The 21,605-nt window shown below is 40.7% G+C and overlaps 1 protein-coding gene across 1 annotated transcript in view; it reads right to left on the bottom strand.

Annotated features, from left to right (window-relative positions):
- LOC136872746 (retinal homeobox protein Rx1-like) overlaps window positions 1-21,605 on the bottom strand; it is a 144,889-nt gene that overhangs the window by 38,500 nt on the left and 84,784 nt on the right. Inside the window, exon 3 of the mRNA XM_068227518.1 lies at window positions 11,681-11,922. Coding sequence (XP_068083619.1) covers window positions 11,681-11,922 — 242 coding nt within the window. The remainder of the gene's footprint in view (window positions 1-11,680; window positions 11,923-21,605) is intronic.

The following is a 21,605-nucleotide window of genomic DNA, read 5'->3' as shown; positions in this document are numbered from 1 at the left end:
ATGACTATTTCTAGCCGAGTGCAGCCCTTGTAAAGCAGACCCTACGAAGAGGGTGGGCGGCATCTGCCATGTGTAGGTAACTGCGTGTTAGTGTGGTGGAGGATAGTGTTATGTGTCGTGCGTGAGTTGCAGGAATGTTGGGGACAGCAACACCCAGCCCCCGGGCCATTGGAATTAACCATTGAAGGTTAAAATCCCCGACCCGGCCGGGAATCGAACCCGGGACCCTCTGAACCGAAGGCCAGTACGCTGACCATTCAGAAAACGAGTCGGACATAATAATAATAATAATAATAATAATAATAATAATAATGTTTGTTTGTCCAACCCTTGTCCCGTTTCCCTACGGGGTCGGGTATGAGGTGAGATGAATTTGTCGTGGCGGTTTTTATGACCGGATGCCCTTCCTGACGTCAACCTCATCAGAGGAGTTAATGAGAGATGAAATGAATGACGTGATATATGATAGTAGGGAGAGGGTGAAACCCGGTGCCGGCACATAGCCTACTCCTGTCGAATAGCACCAAGGGGTCTGCTCAAGGCTTAACGTCCCCATCCGACGGACGAATCACCATCAACAGCGTCATAAGCCCTCACTCCATATGAGCACTGCGGAGAGGTTTGGAATTTAATCCAGGCTTTTGGCACGCAATCTAGTGATTAGAAATTGTATACCACCACCTCCCCTACCCTGCCGGCCAACATTCTGATGGTGAAAATTTTTTCGACCAACGGGACTCGAACCGGCTAACCTCGGTGTTAGACCGTTTTAGACTTCAGCGCCTTAACGATCATGGCCACCAGGCGGGCTAATAATAATAATAATAATAATAATAATAATAATAATAATAATAATAATAATAATAATAATAATAATAATAATAATAATAATAATAATAATTTTACCTTGACCACTTTTACCTTGTCGGACACGTCGAGTAGCTGGAATTTTGTCCCACATGAGCTTTTTACGTGCCGAAAAATCTATCGGCACGAGGCATCTTCAAATTCAAGTACACCGACTGAGATGGAATTGAATCAATCAATTTGAATCACTTATTCCGGCGAGATCTATTTTATCTTAGAAAGTGATCTTAACTCCACGAACCACGCCCCCACACTGACAACTTTGTGAGGAATACGCTTCAGAGATGTGGGTGAGAAACTCTTCAACAAACTCCCTAAACAGAGATCTCTCCCCATGCGATTTTCTCATATCTGGAGAGATAAAGAAAGGCCTTCACGGATGTCGGTTTATATCGGACGAAAACGTGTGCGAAAGTGTACAGATATGCTTCTGTTGACAGCCCGACAGCTTTTTCAAGAATGGAATTGACCGTCTCACTATCCAGACGGTCTGGCTCGACGGCCTCTGGTCCAGGGCTCCCGGGTTCGATTCCCGGTCCGTTCTGGGATTTTGAGTTTCATTAGTTAATTCCCAAGGCTCAGGGCCTGGGTGTTTGTGACGTTTTCAGCATTACATTCCATCTTAGATAGCGCCATCTTCACAGACGCACAGGTCGCCTAAACGGCGTCAGCTCGAAAGACCTGCATCAGGCCTCTCCGGAGGCCACACGCCATTATTATTTTTTTATTATTATTATTATTATTAATAATAGTTATTATTAGTAACAGTAGTACTTTTTTACAATGTGCTTTACATTGCACTTGTATTATATTTGATACAGACACAAACTCTCAATTTTTTTGTGATTTGTTATCAAAATGTATTTAATATCACAATCTTGTCTTATTTACGACGAGAATTTAAAATAATGTTTTATAATCAATTAAAAATGCCTCAATAATTGGCCAGATATGCATAGGTTTTAAATCTATCATATAGGGATTTTTTCGTGGGGGTACACTGAACTTTTAGCCATGAGTGAGGGGCGCAATCTCATAATAGTTCAAGAACCACTGCTCTAGAACTCCAATCAGTCCCCTAAGTGGCAGATTGCAGTTGAGGAACTCCGTACCATAGCAAGATGGATTTTCCTCCAGAATTACGTTCAGGAATATAAATGGTTGGATAGAGATTAAAACATCTTTACCACACATTAAGAAATATTATGGAATTCCTCCAGATTCATAATCAGACAACACACTATACCACCAACCACCACTGAAACACTCAATAGGGATTACATCCCTCCATATAGGGTTGGCGTTAGGAAGGTCATCCGCCAGTAAAATAGAGCCAAATCCACACGTGATACACAGTTCGCACCCGCGACCTCACAGAAGTGGGAAAAGCGGTAGAAAAAGAAGATGGAGTTCCTCCAGAGTTATATCCAGCATCCTAAGTGGTAGAACCCAGTTTCCTATACTATAGGTAGAGGCATGTTTTTTCGCATTAATTTTTGAACGATTTCGCGAAAAGGATACTAATTTTCGCGTTATTTCGCGAAATAGATATTGCCGTATCGTTTTAATTTCGCTTTAATGAAATTCTAAAATTAATCATTAAAGATTTAATTACTATCACTGATCGTTGATTGTGGAAGTTTAATTGATAGACTGTACATTCCTGGTACATACTTTTGAAGCCATTTCCCGACTGCAGGGTCGTCTACCTTCTCCAGCGGGATGTTGGCTTTGAGTAGCATCGCTGTTGTTTAGTGAATAAATTCTATTTTTTCACTCTTAGCTTTCTTTTGCATATCTAATGAGGGTTCTATTGTTGCCTGCCGTTTCACTGTTGGAGTGCTAAATTTACGTTCTGAATGTTCTTCTTTCTCCCACTCAATACGAACATTACAAAATTTACACATCAAAATATTGCTTTCCGAAACGTATAAACCTTCACTCGCGAACTGTTTAGCTCTGCTGTGCACCGTAACACTTGTCGGGCGACACATCTTCGCTACTGTCTGTTATCACTTTCTTAATTTTACCAGCCCACGAAACCGAAATACGCCAGTCAATTGTGCTGCTTGTAGACGTCATTAGGGATTCCAGGATCGCACAATGCCGTGAGGAGACAGGCTGGGGTGGGATTACCAGCAACCATAAGAACAACATACCAAACATTTCGTTTGGCAAGAAACCTGGAGCCAACCCCCTTTTCTTTGATGCCATGTCTTAAAGAGATTTTCCAGAACAGTAATGATAATATAATTCTTTCCTGTTGATGAATCTTTTTTCGCTCTTCCTTTTCTTTTCATACATAATCTTGGAACAGAATGTCAAGTTCGTTATTCACTACAGATTTCGCTGTAATATCGCGCTTATCGCGAAAGAATTGAATTTCGCTTTAAAATGGCCTTATCGCTTTAATTCGCGAACACAATATCCATATTTTCTTAACCAGAAACATATGATTGGTAAAGATATCGCAAAATCGCTTCAAAATATTTTTGTCGCCTTTATCGTTAATGCGAAAAAATCATGCCTGTAACTATAGGTAGCCTATGTACAGAAAGTTCAGGTGAAATATCCTGTATCATATTCAAGCCCGCATTCCCCAACGCGAGTAACAGCTTTTATCTTGGCTTAAAGCTAAGAAAACCGAGATAACAGTTAAAAGTTGTATTCTTATTCTTCTAAATTTGTTTACCCTCCAGGGTTGGTTTTTCCCTCGGACTCAGCGAGGGATCCCACCTCCACCGCCTCAAGGGCAGTGTCCTGGAGCGTGAGACATTTGGTCGGGGGATACAACTAAGGAGGATGACCAGTACCTTGCCCAGGAGGCCTCACCTGCTATGCTGAACAGGGGCCTTGTGGGGGTGGGAAAATTGGAAGAGAGAGACAAGGAAGAGGGAAGGAAGCAGCCGTGGCCTTAAGTTAGGTACCATCCCAGCATTTGACTTGAGGAAAAGTGGGGAAACCACGGAAAACCACTTCCAGGATGGCTGAGGTGGGAATCAAATCCACCTCTACTCATTTTACCTCCCGAGGTTGAGTGGATCCCGTTCCAGCCCTCGTACCACTTTTCAAATTTCGTGGCAGAGCCGGGAATCGAACCCGGGCCTCCGGGGGTGACAGCTAATCACACTGACCACTGCACCACAGTGGCCGACTAAAAGTTTTATTCGCCAATATTATTTCGAATAACGTGTATCGTCTCCGTTTAAAATTTTACCGAAAAAAGATTGACCGGTAAAATAGGAAATCCGAGACAATAAATAGCCCTTCAAGATGACAGCTCGTAGACGGCTGGCATATTTCTTAACTGAAAGATATAATCACAGCAATGAGGAATACGACCAGAATAAAACTCCTAGGTGGGTAACAAGAACGCGCTTCATACTTTGAGAACTACTATGGCACCGAATTTGAGACATATTTTAGGTTATCTGTAGTTTCAACATTGTCAGTGTTATCCATGATCGAAAATAAGCTCGAATTCCGAACACAGAGGTAGGCCTAAGATGAATTTTCGATGATAGCTTAGGCTTATATCTTCACGACTGAATCATTTTTAACGAAGAAATAAAGAATTTTTGAGTGAAGTATCGATGGTTTAGTGCACAAAAATTGTATGTCCGTTTATGGCCAGTTTGGAATTAGTTAATTCACAATTATAGTACGTCAAAATAATAGGGAACATGCTTATTTACAAGGTGCAAATATTGCATGTCGTAGTTAAATCAACAAGTCTACTTCACGAATGTTCTATGTCCTGTATAACAACTTTAGCCTAGATATGTCCATTTGGTTTTCATTTCACTTGAAGGCGCAGATAATGTATGTCCGGACATACTATTTTGCTGTTGAAAATTTCAAGCACAAATGTTGTATGTCCTGGACACTGTTTTGCAACGTCATTGAGACATATTTTTAACTGAACAGTGATTATTGAACACTGAAAAGCTGGTTCTATTCCGGTGATTTTTCAACTTTATTTAATTAATTACTATTCATATCTTGTGATTTTATTAAGAAAATAAAATCATTTAATAATAAATGAAAAAGAATGTCGAAATCAATTCCTTTGAGAAATACAACGTTTGTGCCTTGAAGTTTTCTTTCACATTGTTAGTGCCGACTGTTGTATGTCCCAACCTTCCATACTGAATAATTCCTTCACTGATGCACAAAAATGTGGTCCAGTTATTGAAATACAATTACAAAGAAATAATATACAGATCAGTAACACTGGCTACAGCTATATTATTTGTCGTAAGCAACTGCAACGTCATAAACTTCCCCTTTGAGTTTTCTCAGAATCATGATTTTTGGACATACAATGTTCGTGCACTAAGCCATCGATATACAATGTGTAGGCTATAATTTGTATTCTTCTTCTTTCGCTTTCTGTCACAAAATTCAATAACGATTCCTCCTATTAAAACAGAATACTAGGCTTATTTCTTCGTTTCTTGTCAATAGCGCACATAATTTGGGATAAGTTATTTCCAAACAAAAAATCGTAATTAAAAACGTGCTTACATTTCGATAATGGCGGCAGCACGTAGTCATTTGTTTCCCCTGGATCAGTATGAAAAATTGAAGGATCAGTTTTAGATCGAAACGAAAAATTAGTTTTGGTAAACCGTAATAATAAATTCTGTGGTGAATACAAAAGTGAGCGTTATCCGAGTTAAAGACATTAGCCAAGTTTTTGAAGTCTAAGATAACAGCAAACATCACTGAAGTTCGTGAATATGGGCCTACGGAGTATTACAATTCTTTTTTCCGAGAACTATATTAATTAGCCTAAAGGGTGAACTTCAGTTGAGAAAGCCTGCATTATTCCTAGAAATATTAAATGGCCTTCTCAAGAAGTAACTTAAGTAACGGCCATGCCATATGTAAGTTTTTTTGAGACTTCAGTTGAAAACGTCCATACCATACATCAGTGGTCAACTGTCCGGCTCCTTGGCTGAATGGTCAGCGCAGTGCTCTTCGATTCAGAGGGCCCTGGGTTCGATTCCCGGCCGTGTTGAGATTTTAACCTTAAATTGTTAATTCCCTTGGCTCGGGGACTGGGTATTTGTGCTGTCCCCGACATCCCTGCAACTCACACAGCACACATAACACTATCCTTCACTACAATAACACGCAGTTACCTACACATGGCAGATTCCGCCCACCCTCATCGGAGGGTCTGCCTTACAAGGGCTGCACCCGGCTAGAAATAGCCACACGAAGAAAAGTGGTCAACTAAAATTGATGTTTGTCTCGAGAACTATATTCCAAAATGTAAGTGGTTGACTTCAGTTGAGAAAGTCCTTACTATATCTCAGTGGACAACTTAAACTGAAACATCCTGTAAAACACTTATAACATCGAATGGTTTTCTGCAGAACTATATTCCATCACCTAAGTGGTTGATGTCAGTTGAAAATGACTATACTATACCTCAGTGGTCAACTTAAAGTGACACACCCTCTAAAACACTTGGAACATCGAATGGTTACCTCCAGAACTATATTCCAACATCTAAGCGGTTGATGTCAGTTAGAAAAGACCATACTATACCTCAGTGGTCATCTTAAACTGGGACACTTTCTAAAACACTTAGAACATCAGATGGTTGTGTCCAGAACTATATTCCGTCATCTACTGTAAGTGGTGACTTCAGTTGAGAACGCCCAGACCATATCTAGGAGTGTTTGCTGGCTTCCTCCCGCGCAACATGCAACCACCCGACCAAGCCAAGAGGATTAAAATTGGACTAATGCCCCGCTAATTCACAGCGGTAGTCGTTGCAAATTACCCTGAATACGAGCTCCGGGGTAATTGGAGGAAGAAGGCGAAGAGGATGAGGGTGGGGAATTGTTACGTAGCAAGGATCAGATAGCAGCAACTACATTCACATACGTGAGATTTGATTTAATTTCTATGTGTGTGTATGTTTCTACCTCTCTCTGCCGAAAGGAACGTTACTAAATTACCCAAAATCCTCTTACTGCATTCAACTTCTGTTTAATCCAGAAACCGAACATTTTCTCCCACTCTTAACGCAGATTATCCAAACTGTTCCACCTTAGACCAAAGAATCCTTTGAGGGCCATTTTTAATAGTGTATCGCTCAACGACAGCAAGCTATTTGCAAGCCCGTTCAAAGGAATGATGTATGCTTCACAAAATAAAAATAAAATGTCTAATGATACGGCATACAGTAGCAAAGGACTGGTTGATCTTCATATTATTCAGAAAGACCATCCGTTCTCATATTCGAATGAACTTAATTAGGAAATTATTTATGTCGCATAATCTATGCTCGCTTGGGTGTAAATGAAAATATAAAATGCTCCGGAATGGAATCATGTTCCATTAATCGTAGAAGATATGGAAAAGCTCTGACCTCTTTCAACCAACTAACCGGACTTGCAAAACCCATTATTATTAGAAGTGTGATCGTATCAGCCACTAAACGGCACGTAATGGCAATGTTTAGTGATGAATTAATTCTGATTTTCATTCTGTCCCTCACCGGATCAATCGTTATACCAATGGCAGCTGACTGAAATACAGGGTGTATCGGAACTGTACGACAAAAACCAAAATCAGAGATGCTCATATTGTTATGTAAAGAACGATGGCGCAATCAGATTGGCAGAGAACATGTTTCTTTTCGAGAAAATGAACCTACTACGAATGAGAAACTCGTGTATTCACATAGAGCAGTATTACCCCACTTACCTCTCTTCCCTGAAGAACAGCAGCTTGGAGCGGTATGCGCTCTGACACAGCAAATACGGTGAGTTCGTCAATTTGAATCACGAAAGTAACGTCATCTTCTCGAAAAGAAACATATTCCCCGCCAATTCGATTGCGCCATCGTTATTTATTAATTAATATTTAATATTAAACACAATGTGTACATATGATTTTAAAAATAGAGAAATTCACTGTCAGTACAAGGTTTCATATTTTGCACAATGAGAAAGAAGAAGTGTTCTTCGTGTGCAGTCAAATAGTTGACATAGTGAACAATGTGAGCCGCAGATTTCACAAATACAGGCGTTTGATATCTGGTGAAAAAATTTCTTATTACAAATACGGTGATGAAAGCCGTGAATTGCTCCTCTCATGTAGAGGTGACGTAGTTCAAAACTGGCTGCTTTCCATTCATCATGGTGGGAGTATTAAAGAATTCTGGGTCGTTTTCTGGAGTCATTCGTCCAGGAACCTTTTGGTAGCGGGGTTTGTGTCAGATTATAAGTTGTCATCAGGTCTTCTATGAAGGAAGATGTTCCTGCTAGCTGGTATACAAGTCGATTTGCTGAAAACTTTGAGATTCAGGGTGCTCTTTTTATGTATCTGGCTTTAATTCTGTATATAACACGAAGAGTATCCCTAATTTTTTGTCGGCATAACTTAGATACAGCCTGTAGTGCTGGAACATCATGATCTACTTAGCCTTCGCAGGACTACGTTATTATGCTATTTTAGTTTCTTGTTCTTTATTCTCTCGTCTCCAATGAATGTATAGTTATTCACTATTCATTTGTCCTTATAGTGAAAAAGATCATTACCTCTTTGACTTCCGATCGGTGTACATTCGATCCTGTGGATCATAAACCCACATATACTTGGGGATAAAACATGCCACCTCGCGGCAGCTCGGTATCTATTAGCGGCTTATAGGATATTTTTTTACAAATACACCGACATAGATAGATCTTACGGCGATGATTGGTCAGGAAGGAGCTAGGAGTAGGAAGGAACCGGCCGTGGACTTAATTAGGGTACGGCACCAGCATTTGCCTGGTGTAAAAATGGGAAAGCATGGAAAACCTGCCGACAGTGGGGTTCGAACCCTCTATCTCCCGAATACCGAATACTGGCCGCACTTCAGCGACTGCAGCTATCGAGCTCGGTCTTATAGGAGTTACTACACCTACTGAAGCCGGAGTTGCCAAATCTTCCACTGCACTCGACACAAAGAAAGTGTAAAGACTGAAGAGAATGCGGAAAAAAGTAGTTTGACAACCTCTCCACACCAAACACGTACCACTTAGATCTCGTTTAACTCAGCAGGGTGCAGGGTGTGATTGACAGCAGCTGGCTTCCAACTCGCTTCCAGGAATTGAGGCTTTCATGTTTTGTCCCGAAGTATATTTTTTCATTTTTCCTTCAGTCGGAAGAAGGCGGAAGGAGATGCATTCAAAGGGACACTGCGAGAGCATTTGCTAGATTCTAAATATCACTACGCCAGGACGATCAACTTGTGTAAACTGGACAATGATAATGATAGAACAATGTGTGAGACTACAAGGACAAACTATCCTTCTAGAGTAATTTAAATTGGCCACTAGACTCTGAGAATAAACTAACGCAGGTGGGTTTTTCGAGGAGGCTGGAATGGGAAAGCGATAGACTGGGATGGTAGTGCCGTTATCGTAATTGCGGTAAAGCCCCAACATTTGCCTGATATGAAACTGGGAAATAACGGAAAAAGATCTTTAGGGCTCGCAATGATGGCAATAAAAACCACCGCCTCATAAATTCAAACAAACAGTTACCGTACACCAGCTAGTTGAAAGAAATCAAATTTTGTTTAGATATTCTTTTGGTGACGAAAAGGGTTATACGATTGGTATTTATAATGCTTTAGGTACAGAGTTTAACTTCGGAGATCTGACGGAATATTTTATGTCACTATTTATTAATTCAGGGGCTGCCTGGCCGAGGCGGGAACGACGTGATCGGTTCGCCCGGAGTTTAAATCACCGTCAGGAAGTCGTAAAATTTAAGAAATGAGATTTCCACTTCCGGAGGTGTATATGGCCCTGAGGTTCACTCAGTCTACACCAAAAATGAGTACCAGGTTAATTCTTGGGGTAAAGGCGGGAGGGCGTAGAGCTAACCACTCTACCCCATCACGTGCCGAGGTTACGAATAGGGGAAGCCTTTAACTTCCACCCCTCCAATGGCCTTCATGGCCTGTACGGAGATGACCTTGCTTTGCTTTCATTTATTTATTTATTTATTTATTTATTTATTTATTTATTTATTTATTTGACAATATGAAATTACACAGGCCTGAGCCCAATTATGTTCCTTCATGACATCATGACATATGAGATTCAACCCCTAAATACATCAAAAGAAAAATAATAATAAAAATAGTAACTAATAATGATAAGAAAAAGGAAAGGAAGATAATAAAAAGAACACAATTTTAATTTAAAACTACAAATGAAAAACATAATACTGTAGACTATAGAGTAGCCATAGAAAATTACTAAATGAATTAGAGAAAGAACAAAATACATTATGAATACCCAATATTCCAACAAAAAGGAATTTAATAAAGATTACGATTTAGTAAAAATGGTTTTTATTTGCTTATTGAGCAATGTAATGCCAGCGAATAAATCAACTTTAGCACCAAATGAATTATAAACCGATAATATTTTAACTCGACGGGCTGACTGGCTCAGACGGTTGAGGTGCTGGCCTTCTGACCCCAACTTGGCAGGTTCGATCTTGGCTCAGTCCGGTGGTATTAGAAGGTGCTCAAATACATCAGATTTTTGTCGGTAGACTTACTAGAACGTAAAAGATCTCCTGCGAGACAAAATTCCGGCACCTCAGCGTCTCCGAAAACCGTAAAAGTAGTTAGTAGGACGTAAAGCAATTTATTATTATTATTATTATTATTATTATTATTGTTATTATTATTATTATTATAACTAAAGGTGAATTAAAATGATGAATTCTAGATCTTGGGAATTAAAATAGTTTTTGCCGTAGTGATTTTACTTGCTGCACGTAAAGAAGACGAAAGTAAGTAATTCTTCACATTCAATTTTTCCATTTAAAATTTCTGCAACGTTTGACAAATGAAATTAATGTCCTCCTGTTTTTCAAAGACAGGAAATTGAAGATTTTGTTAAAAAATTGGATTGAAATATCAAATATCAAATGGTCAAAATACATTAAAAATTTTATAATACAAATATCTTGGAAATGCACTTTTTCAGTTTCAATGAGACGAATTTGGAATACAAATTACAAAAGTAGTCTGCAAACTTAGTATCTCAGTACCTTACAAGCCGTCTACTTAATTGTGCCAGGCTGCTCACTTTCATCTATCCTATCCGACCTCCCTTGGTCAACTCTTGTTCTTTTCCGACCCCGACGCTATTAGGTTTGCGAGGGCTAGGGAGTCTTTCATTTTCACGCCCTTCGTGGCCCTTGTCTTCCTTTGGCCGATATCTTCATTTTTCGAAGTGTCGGACCCCTTCCTTTTTTCCTTCTGATTAGTGTTATATAGAGGATGGTTGCCTAGTTGTACTTCCTCTTAAAACAATAATCACCACCACCACCTTACAAGCCGCCGCAAGTTAAGGAAAGTTTATTTGTTTTTCATTGCAAAGATGCTATACAAAACCGAACAGTGTGGTACATACAGCTTCAGCTCAGAATTAAAATAATTGGACGAGCGGGAATTGTGCCATGACCCCCGAGGAACGGGCAGACATGTTATTTACACCTCGCGGTTCGTGTGAAGATAACGAACGAATTTGGATGGACATCTACTGTAAGTGGTGTATCCAGAAAGTAAATCTCTATTAGCACTTTCAAATATAAAAATATTTTGAATATCTTAAGGTCAGTCTATTCCGCCCACTCTCATGAGGCTCAGTGCACCCTATTCTAATTCTTAAACCAAGATGTATATCCTCCATTAAGACACCGGGAATCGAACCGATGTCAATCGGCTGGGAGAATGGCGTAATAATCACAGTAGCTGCGTTAATGACGCTATAAAACTAACCTGTACGCGCGCCTCGCTCAGATCCAGCCTCATGGCCAGCTCCTCCCTCGTAAACACGTCCGGGTACTGCGTCTTTTCGAAGGCGCGCTCCAGCTGGTGCAGTTGGTACGTTGTAAAGGTGGTACGACTGCGCCGAATCTTGCGGGGCTTCACTTCGTCCTGAGGCTCCTCACACTCGGCGTCGCCGCCATCCAAGTCACCCGACGTCGTGGATCCACTCTCGGCCCTTCCACACTCCACCTCTAAAAAGACAAGAAAGGTTAATAATACCTCACAGACGAAAAGCAACAACTAAAATTTGGTGAACAATGATTTTGAAGATACATTTCTTAACCTTAACGAAACCTGCATAACCTGTATCATGTACTTCAATGGGAAATGCATTACTATCACTGTTTATGTAACTCAAAGATGATATAACGTAGAATACGTCTAGCGGGGAGTCCGCTGTCCGTTTCATTCTAGTACTAGGTCTCGCCATAACTTATTTATCTAAAAAAAGTTAGTCATTTTCAATAATTCAGAAATGATAACAGGTAGCAAATATATAATAACCTAGAGCAAGGATTTTTATGTTACTGAAGCGAATAACAAGTGTGGTATAGTCTATTCTGCACAACGGTTATGTTGTAAGCTTTGCATAAACATTAGGGGTTCGGTCCATCTCAACACCTAGAATTTATGTTACTCTCACTACATTACGGAAGAGCGGCCTAGGCGACACACTGCATAAAAATTAGGGGTCTAAATTATTAACCGAGTTCAAAAGAGGATGGCACAAGGAGTCTACCCACATAGCTTTCAAAGTCAGATGGCGCAATAGTGATGAGCGTGCCCAACCTTCGTTGTAAAATCGGACATTGGAGAGTTACGAATAAAATATTGACTGTTTTATTGCACTAATTTAATTTTTTTTTTTTGCTAGTTGCTTTACGTCGCACCGACACAGATAGATCTTATGGCGACGATGGGACAGGAATGGGCTAGGAGTGGGAAGGAAGCGGCCGTGGCCTTAATTAAGGTACAGCCCCAGCATTTGCCTGGTGTGAAAATGGGAAACCACGGAAAACCATTTTCAGGGCTGCCGACAGTGGGGTTTGAACCTACTATCTCCCGAATACTGGATACTGGCCGCACTTAAGCGACTGCAGCTATCGAGCTCGGTCTAATTTAATTTAGAATGACCCAATCAGTACACACACACACACACACACACAACGATACTTGACAGTGAATGACAACACTTCGCTAATCAGTGGTCATTAACAAAATTTCATTCTCCTCACAATGGAGACGGGCTATCCTTCCGTTATTTTGATTGACAGTTCTCGTCTTTCACTTGGCTTTACACGCACCAATCACTTCACATAGAAATTCCACGCAGATGGGTTCGAACATACAAGCATTACCTACCACGACGCACGATGACGTTCACTTGGCTCGACTCCAGACAAGACCGATACCTTGCACTACCAACTCACGTGACTGCCCCACACATTGAACTAATTAACACTTATCACTCAGCAAGACAATAATACAGCATTAAATCAACTACTACAGAGCACTCTTCTCCAATAACAACTAAACAACGACAGCACTACTCTACGACAACAACCTGATCGCGAGGTTTTTATGTAGTCAACACGGTGATAAAATAATAGTATCTTCGGGGTGCGGCGCAAGTGCGAAGATTCTAGTGTCGCCTTCCTGAAAATCCACGGAGACACCAGGCGAAAAGCACTAGAGAGGCGATCACATATCCTCACGCCGACTGGGAGGTCTCCGGCCTGACTCACTCATTTCTTCCAGAAAATATCGGAGGTGGCCTCCAGAGGGATCGCGTTGCTATAACGACGAAACTATGCTTGAGTTTGTCGTAAATTATTGTTTGGTGGTCACTGAATCCAAGAATTAATAACTCTTATAAGAGACTAACTACCCAACCTCTCAATGAAATTCCGAGAAATATACGCAATTAAATTCAAGAGAAAAACAAGGGCATTTATTTATGACCAACAAATATTGTTCTTTTCCGACCCCGAGACTATTAAGTTTTCAATGTCTAGGGAGTCTTTGATTTTCATGCAGTTCCCTTCCTTTTGCCGATACCTTTTTTCCAAGTGTCGGACTTCTTCCATTTTCCCTTTGATTAGTACTGAGAGGATGGTTGCCAAGTTTTACTTCCTCTTAAAGCAATATTCACAACCAACAGTCATGGTATTCAAATGTTTGGAGAATACGTGCAGTCAGTAGACCTCGTCATCAGTTTTATGACGGGTAGTACCGTGTATTTTTTTCGTATATAAAAGTGAGTTTTCTATCTGCTTTTAATTTTTACTTCCATGGTAACTGCTTTTTATATATTGACTCTGCATAGTTGATTTTTATGACTGTTAATGTATTTTTTTAATTTGAATGTTTTACAATAGGTAGGTGATACCGTAGCTGTATTCTATCGCCCTCATGCACAGGCGGTGATTGAAATGTCACCCGGAACCTAACTATCTGCCCTAGAAACTCAGTGATTTTAATCTTGATTTACAACATTATATAAAATAAGGCATTTCGAATTAGATCAACTGATTATTTTACATTCATAATCATTTTGCATCATCATTTGTTCTAAATTCTAGTCAGTGGATACATTTTTAAATTGTAATTCTTATTATTACACTTTGTTTCACCGTGTACCATTAGGGGCCGATGACTCAGATGTCAGGCCCGTTTAGTAAACAAGAATAAACATCATCAAATGTGTTTATTCTTAATTTCGACCATTGCGGTAAATCTACATGATTAAGATAATATAGTGACTTCACCACTTCTGTAATATTAAAGATGGCAATTATCAATTAAATATTCATGAATATCGATTGAGAGAATTTTGTCGTTATAGTGAAGCTGCTGTCACTGGTACAAATTGTTGAATAGCTAAGAAGTGTATTACAACACAATGGTTCGTAGTATCTTCAATACGAGATCATATTCAGATGTTTAGCTCGCAAATTGGAGTGACATCAAAGAGCTCCATTTCTTGTGATCTGTCGTCGTGCAATTGTCGTTGCTTTCTATTGTGGTCGCACGACCCATACAAATGTAGCAGTAACGATGTCCAATTATCGTTTTCGTCGAGGCGATAAGAGGATCAGTGAACCCAGAGAGAGAGGCTAAATTTACTCTTGAGAAATTACCTCGAGTCTCAAATTTTTTGAGAGTTCTACTTTCTCGTTATCATCTTCTTCAAGTCAGCAAGACGAATATACAATGGCAATGAATTTTAAAAATACAAAAATTGATTTCTCGCATCCTAAATGCTGGGTTAATTGACTATGCAGTATAAACAGTTATAAACAACGTTAGGATACACGAAGGTTGTGAATATAGTAGTGGCAAAGTAGTTGAGACACTCGCAGAAGATCGCGCATGAGGAAATTGGATATAGGAACTGTCAGGTAGCGCTGTTATCGATGTGCAGTGTGCATTTGACGTGCATCCAGTTGGGGGTGTTGTTGCTGTGTGGCTTTGAAGCAGTGGCGGCTCGTGCTGAATAATGTTGGTGGTTCTGCTCTGTGACCCCAGTCCATTGCAGTAAGTGTAATAGACAAATCTAAATTCATATTGCATGCGGAAAGTGTCAGCTGAGCTCGTGTGAATCCGTCCTCCAACCCCGCGAAAACGCTTTACTCCATGTCCTATCAGTGTGCAGTTCTCGAAAATATACCGAAATAATACCGATAGACGTTTATCTCAATTTGTAAGACCCCGATTTCGAGGGACATCGACAATATAAATGTGTACAAAAAACAACAATTAAAAAGCTGCAAAAAATAAAGCCCCTCTTCCCCTTATCGAAAAATGTTGACCTATCGTCACATTCATATTTACAAAGGCTCCGAGACCTGCATACATCTTTGGCAGCCGGCTTTCTTTAATGGACGGGGAACATCATCTGATGGTACTAGCGTTTCTGCTTTCATTTTCATGACCACCTAACTCGGAAGAATTCACTACCATTACGGAGAAATATAGTCATGATTACTTGTAGGTCTAAGAACTCGCTCATTCATTTCGTACGAGAGAGAATGTTTCCGGTCGTTGGATACAATTTGAAGTCCTGATCATTTACACCAAAGATAGAAAAATATACATACCCCCAATCATAAGGTACATTGATTGAAGACTGAACCTGGACAGTAAATTGATTTTGTGTTACTTAATCACAACCGTCATCTTTTATCACGCATTTATCCTGCATTTAAGCTGTTTGAGCTTTCTTTCTACTGAACAGAAGCATCACAACTATACTGTATTATCTGAGAATGATGACATGTAAGAATTTTAAACCATATCAATATCCACACGGTTTAAGTTCTCTATTTACACTGATGAGTACAATGGAGGGAGCTTTTCCCAACAGCTGAGATTTCAACATGCTCGCTAGCTGCAGCGATTCTCTCACGGACGGTGGCGCTGTCTAGTGTATTATTTACTAACTGTATGGTCACGGGAATAGGTCAGACGTACTGCAAGGCGTGCAGTTCATACAGAACCTTATGGGTGACCGTTAGCCACCTATCGGAAAGAAAGCTGTAGTTAAGTGTGCTCTGTTAATGTTTTCTCGTTCACAGATCTAAACAGGGTTGCCAGATCACCAGCAGCTGTATGGGTTGGCTCGATATAAACACTCAATATGAAGGATGGAATCGCTAATCGCTAAATATTACTGTATAGCTTTCATTGTGGTAGTTCTGCAGCTCTGCAGATCGTATTATGGAGCCGCGCCTGCTTTGAAGTGAAGTGTATCGATTTCACCGACCTAAAGCATGTTTTAAAAAGGTGATCAGAGTTCGTGGATTAAAATTGAAGTTGCCCATGGCAAAAAAACTTCAGAATATTATCGAGGCTTACATGAAGCCCGTAGCGGGAATGCATGACCGTGTAGGACGGCTGAAGGCATTTCTTGTGGGTCGGAATGAGACGACGTATTTACAACACACAGGTCGGCGGTCCATTCCTCAAGATCAGATTGACATCGTGAGTGGCCTCGTTTCCATAGACCGTCGATGGACTGTCCGGGAATTATCCGTAGAGGTTGGTATCAAGTCATAACGAAGTATGGCACATACTGACGAAATGTTTTAAAATGAGGAAAATTGCGTCCCGTTGGGTTCCAAATCGACTCACCATCGTGTAGAAATGGCACCGTTATGAACTGACTGACATCCACCTGGACAAACACCGCAACGAAGGAAACGCACTTCTGCGGCGTATTGTCGCCATTGATTAGAAGTTGGCAGGAACCTACGAGCGTCAATCCAATGAATAGCATCTGTTGGAAATTCAAAGTAAAGGACTCATAAATGTTGGGGATATCACTTGTAAATAAAATACTGAATCACTTCACTTCGTTACGGCTGGCATTTTTATAATTATTACTTACCAGAATCCAGTACAAAGAGATTACATATTCAAGTACACATATTCCCCGATAGAGTGTGTATGAGTCCTTTACTTCGAATCTCCAACATCCGATGGTGGGAAAGACTGATCGGCCCCACCAAGCGATGTCTACGGAAAATACTTGGACGTTCCACTGTTGATGACGAAGGGCTACGGACTGTTTTGACCAGCATAGAAGCCGTATTAAACACAAGACCCTTAACGCAATATGATGACAATGGTGGTGCATTGACTCCAGCCCACTTCCTCGTTGGCGATCGACTCACCACGATACCTACTGGACCAGAACCACCTAGGCGAGACCTTGTTAGAACCTTCAGACTACTCCAGCGAATGACTGACGACTTCTGGAAGCCTTGGAGTAAAGAGTATTTGCTACGATTACGGAATTTTCACGAAGTTCGCCAGCCCAGAGACCACGGGTCAAGAATCAGCGTCGGTGACGTAGTTTTACTACAAGAGGATACGTGCCCAAGGCACATGTGGAATAAAGCACGGGTCGAAGAATTGCGAGAAGGACGTGACGGGAGAACTAGAACGGTTATCCTTCGCACCTCGGACGGAAACCATGTGACACGGCCTGTCCAGCTGGTCATCCCCCTCGAGATAGACCAGGGTGGGGAGGATGTTGGAGATTCAAAGTAAAGGACTCATACACACACTATCGGGGAATATGTGTACTTGAATATGTAATCTCTTTGTACTGGATTCTGGTAAGTAATACTTAAAAAATGCCAGCCGTAACGAAGTGAAGTGATTCAGTATTTTATTTACAAGTGATATCCCCAACAGCATCGTCCAGGTTCGGCCACATCCACAGAAATATCGACAGAAACCCAGTCAGGTGAAGGTTATGCTGATTGTGGCGTACTCACACGAGGGTGTAATTTTTTTGCACGCTGTGCGTGAGGGACAAACAGTCAACAGTGACCTACTAATGCTGATTTCTTGAGCAGCATCTGCATCCGGCTATACGGCGCAAGCATCCACGTTTATTGGGAGACGATCGCCCTTTCGTGTTGCATGACGTGGCGCATTGTAATGTCGTAAACTATGCCAAACTCGTGTTACAGCGGTGGCATTAGGTCTTAGAACACCCCCCGTACTCACCAGACATAGTCGTTGTGACTTCGACCTGTTTCCGTGCTTGAAGAAACGCCTCCGAGGCCGCCGATTTCCTGACCTGGCATCAAAGTCATCAACAGAGAACGCCTTGCCAACGGTCCCCGACGGCTTCCCGCCACTTGGCAAAAGGTAACACACTTTGCGGATGGCTACACTGAATTTATGTAGTGCAATTGTACTTCTTAGTTCATTAAATATTGCATTCTGTCAATATTGTCACTGCTGTATTTACAGCCATCGTATATGTAATGAACAATGGCTAAATATGTACATAAATTGGGCTAACGGTTTCCAAAATATGAAGTGTCCGATTTTTTCCAAAATGATGCAAAATAATGGGAAGCATATCAGTATCGTATCTAATTTTCCTACTTCTAAGAAAAAGGGTTCAGTATTGCATAATCTTCTAATGAAAATAACAAGTGTTTTGCCTATTTGACATGAGTATTACAGTATTTAAAACTACACATGCCAGGCTGAGTGGCTCAGATGGTTGAGGCGCTGGCCTTCTGACCCCAAATTGGCAGGCTCGATCCTGGTTCAGTCCGGTGGTATTTGAAGGTGCTCAGAAAGGACAGCCTCGTGTCGGTAGATTTACTGGCACATGAAAGAACTCCTGCGGAACAAAATTCCGGCACCTCCGCGTCTCCGAAAACTGAAAAAGTAGTTAGTGGGACGTAACGCCAATAACATTATTATTATTATTATTATTATTATTATTATTATTATTATTATTATTATTATTATTATTATTATTATTATTAAAACTACACATTGTTTCGTCCTAATCTTTGAATGAATACTGCCTATTTGTGAAGCAGTGGGTTCAAATGTGAAACTCAGCATCACACAAATTAGTGGGAACCACTATTTTCTCACAAGAATCTTAAACGGTGAAATATGGAAATTTAAAATTTAAATGTTAAATTACACGTATGTAAATACATGTGAATTTTCCCCATATATATGCTATACTCGGAAATATGAATAAATATGGACACTATTTTTTTAATCATTGAATGAGTTGGCCGTGCGGTTGGGGGCGCGCAGCTGTTAGCTTGCATTTGGATGATAGCGGGTTGGAACCCCACTGTCGGCAGCCTCGAAGATGGTTTTCCGGATTTTACATTTACACACCGGGCAAATGCTGGGGCTGTATCTTAATTAATGCCACGGCCGCTTTCCCACTCCTAGCCATTTCCTATCCCATCAACCGGGCGAGTTGGCCGTGCAGTAAGGGTCGCGCAGCTGTGAGCTTGCATCCGGGAGATAGTGGGTTCGAACCCCACTGTCGGCAGCCCTGAAGATGGTTTTCCGTGATTTTACATTTACACACCGGGCATATGCTGGGGCTGTATCTTAATTAATGCCACGGCCGCTTCCTTCCCACTTCTATGCGTTTCCTCTCCCATTGTCGTCATAAGATCTATCTGCGTCGGAGTAACATAAAGCCAATTGTAAGAAATTAAAAAAATTATCATGGAGCTGCAGTATTCAGATGACAATTTATTATTATTATTATTATTATTATTATTATTATTATTATTATTATTATTATTATTATTATTATTATTATTATTATTATTATTACAACTTTCCCCAAAGTATGTCGACTACACAGTATTTTGTCTTCTAAGTTACTGTTGACTTTGCTAGTGGGCCAGGTAGAAAAATCGCCACAAAGCTCAGGAATAAATTTGCAATACGGTTCTTCAGATGTTATATAGATGATTACGGAGTATGGTCACTGAACCATGTCGTGTCCGGCTGAGACCGAGAGAATCCCATAGCTGTACAATAAATTTAGGGATTGTGCCTCGAGCTCCGATCATGAGTCCATGGACGGAAATATTGTCTAGGTGATATTTATCTTTATAGTAGTTTACAGTTGGCTGGTAAATTGAGTTCTTTTCGGCGTCCACCTCTTCGGCCTGGCCAACGTGCGACTCGAAGCGTCTCGTGGGATCTACGATTAGTCCTTGCTTGCTAGCTGGTTGAAAGGCTATCATGTCAATACGCCTGTTACTCCCGTCGGTAGCTAGGCCAGAGACCTCTTCGTGCACCGTGAAACCGTGATCCCTCAGCGAGGTCGCAATCATGTGTCGTATTGTATGATGGCGGGAATTTTTCAATACAGTCACAGTATGAGGAAGAACTTCAGGACACACTGAATTCTATCTCACAGAGATATCAAAAGTAGGAACTTAACATGAACGTTCAGAAGACTAAATTCTCAAACCAGCCAGCTCCAGTAGTTCACGTTCGAGCAAGAGACATAGTAGTCACTAAACAATTTCTACAAAATATGCTCAATATTTACGAAGGCATCTGTCTTGTAAAAGCCAAAAGAGGATGCTTGTCACCACCTTGTCCAGTAATATTTGGGAGGCTAGGAATCAGAGTTTTCAATAATCATTTACATCAATAGCGTCACCATATTTCTCGTGCACGAATTCGTTGTAATCTCGCCTCTTTTATATGGATGTGAGACATAACTACATACAGGTGCCACTTAAATATACTTGAAATCTTCCACCAAAGATGGCTTCAGAAACATCTTGAGAATTACCTAGCAGGACAAATGTCAGCATTCTGTAGGAGGCCGATTGTATGAGCAATCCCAGCCAAACGTCAACTTCGCTAGATTGGATACACAGCCAGCATTCCCGATCAATGTGTCCCAAAACAAGAAATATAGCCCAAACTAAGCAAAGGTAGCTACCTCATTCGAAGGAGAAGATTGCCTCAAATCCACCATAAACTAGCGTAACATGCTTATTGACAATTCGGAAACATGCTCTCTGGACCACCCAACTTGGAGAAGTGGCATCCTTAACTGATGACTAGACCTCGGATTTTTAGGTGGTGAGAGGTTAGAATGCAAAGTAATTTGATTTGTAGGAAGTGTCATGCAACCCGTTGTACCATAATGTAGGAAGAGTAGCATCAATTCAAGGAGTTCTATAGGCTGTACTCCTAATATCTATGCAAATCTCATAGCATAACCGTTGTACAGTGTAGGGTATACTTGTTACTGGCTAAAGTATATTTGCATTCTAACCTATCAGAACCTAATAATCCGGACTCTACTGATGACACTATTGGAAGAGTAGAGAATCACCCTGCAAGGAACAGCTCTCTAGGAGGAATAGTAAAGAAATTCTGAGTAATAACAGCCAGTTACCAACTAAATCCTCAATATTTGTCAGTCACAATTGTAGTAGAGTGTGCACATCGCGAACGTGGTTGTAAGCCATCTGAAAACCCATCAGTAGGAAGACTATCACACCCGCTTGCGAGTGATTGCCAATGACGAAGATAAAATGTCGTATCTGCCCCG

Source organism: Anabrus simplex, chromosome 4, assembly GCF_040414725.1.
Source record: "Anabrus simplex isolate iqAnaSimp1 chromosome 4, ASM4041472v1, whole genome shotgun sequence".
NCBI lineage: Eukaryota > Metazoa > Arthropoda > Insecta > Orthoptera > Tettigoniidae > Anabrus > Anabrus simplex.
Note: the sequence above shows the minus strand (reverse complement) of the source record. Positions and strands in the feature narration are given on the sequence as shown.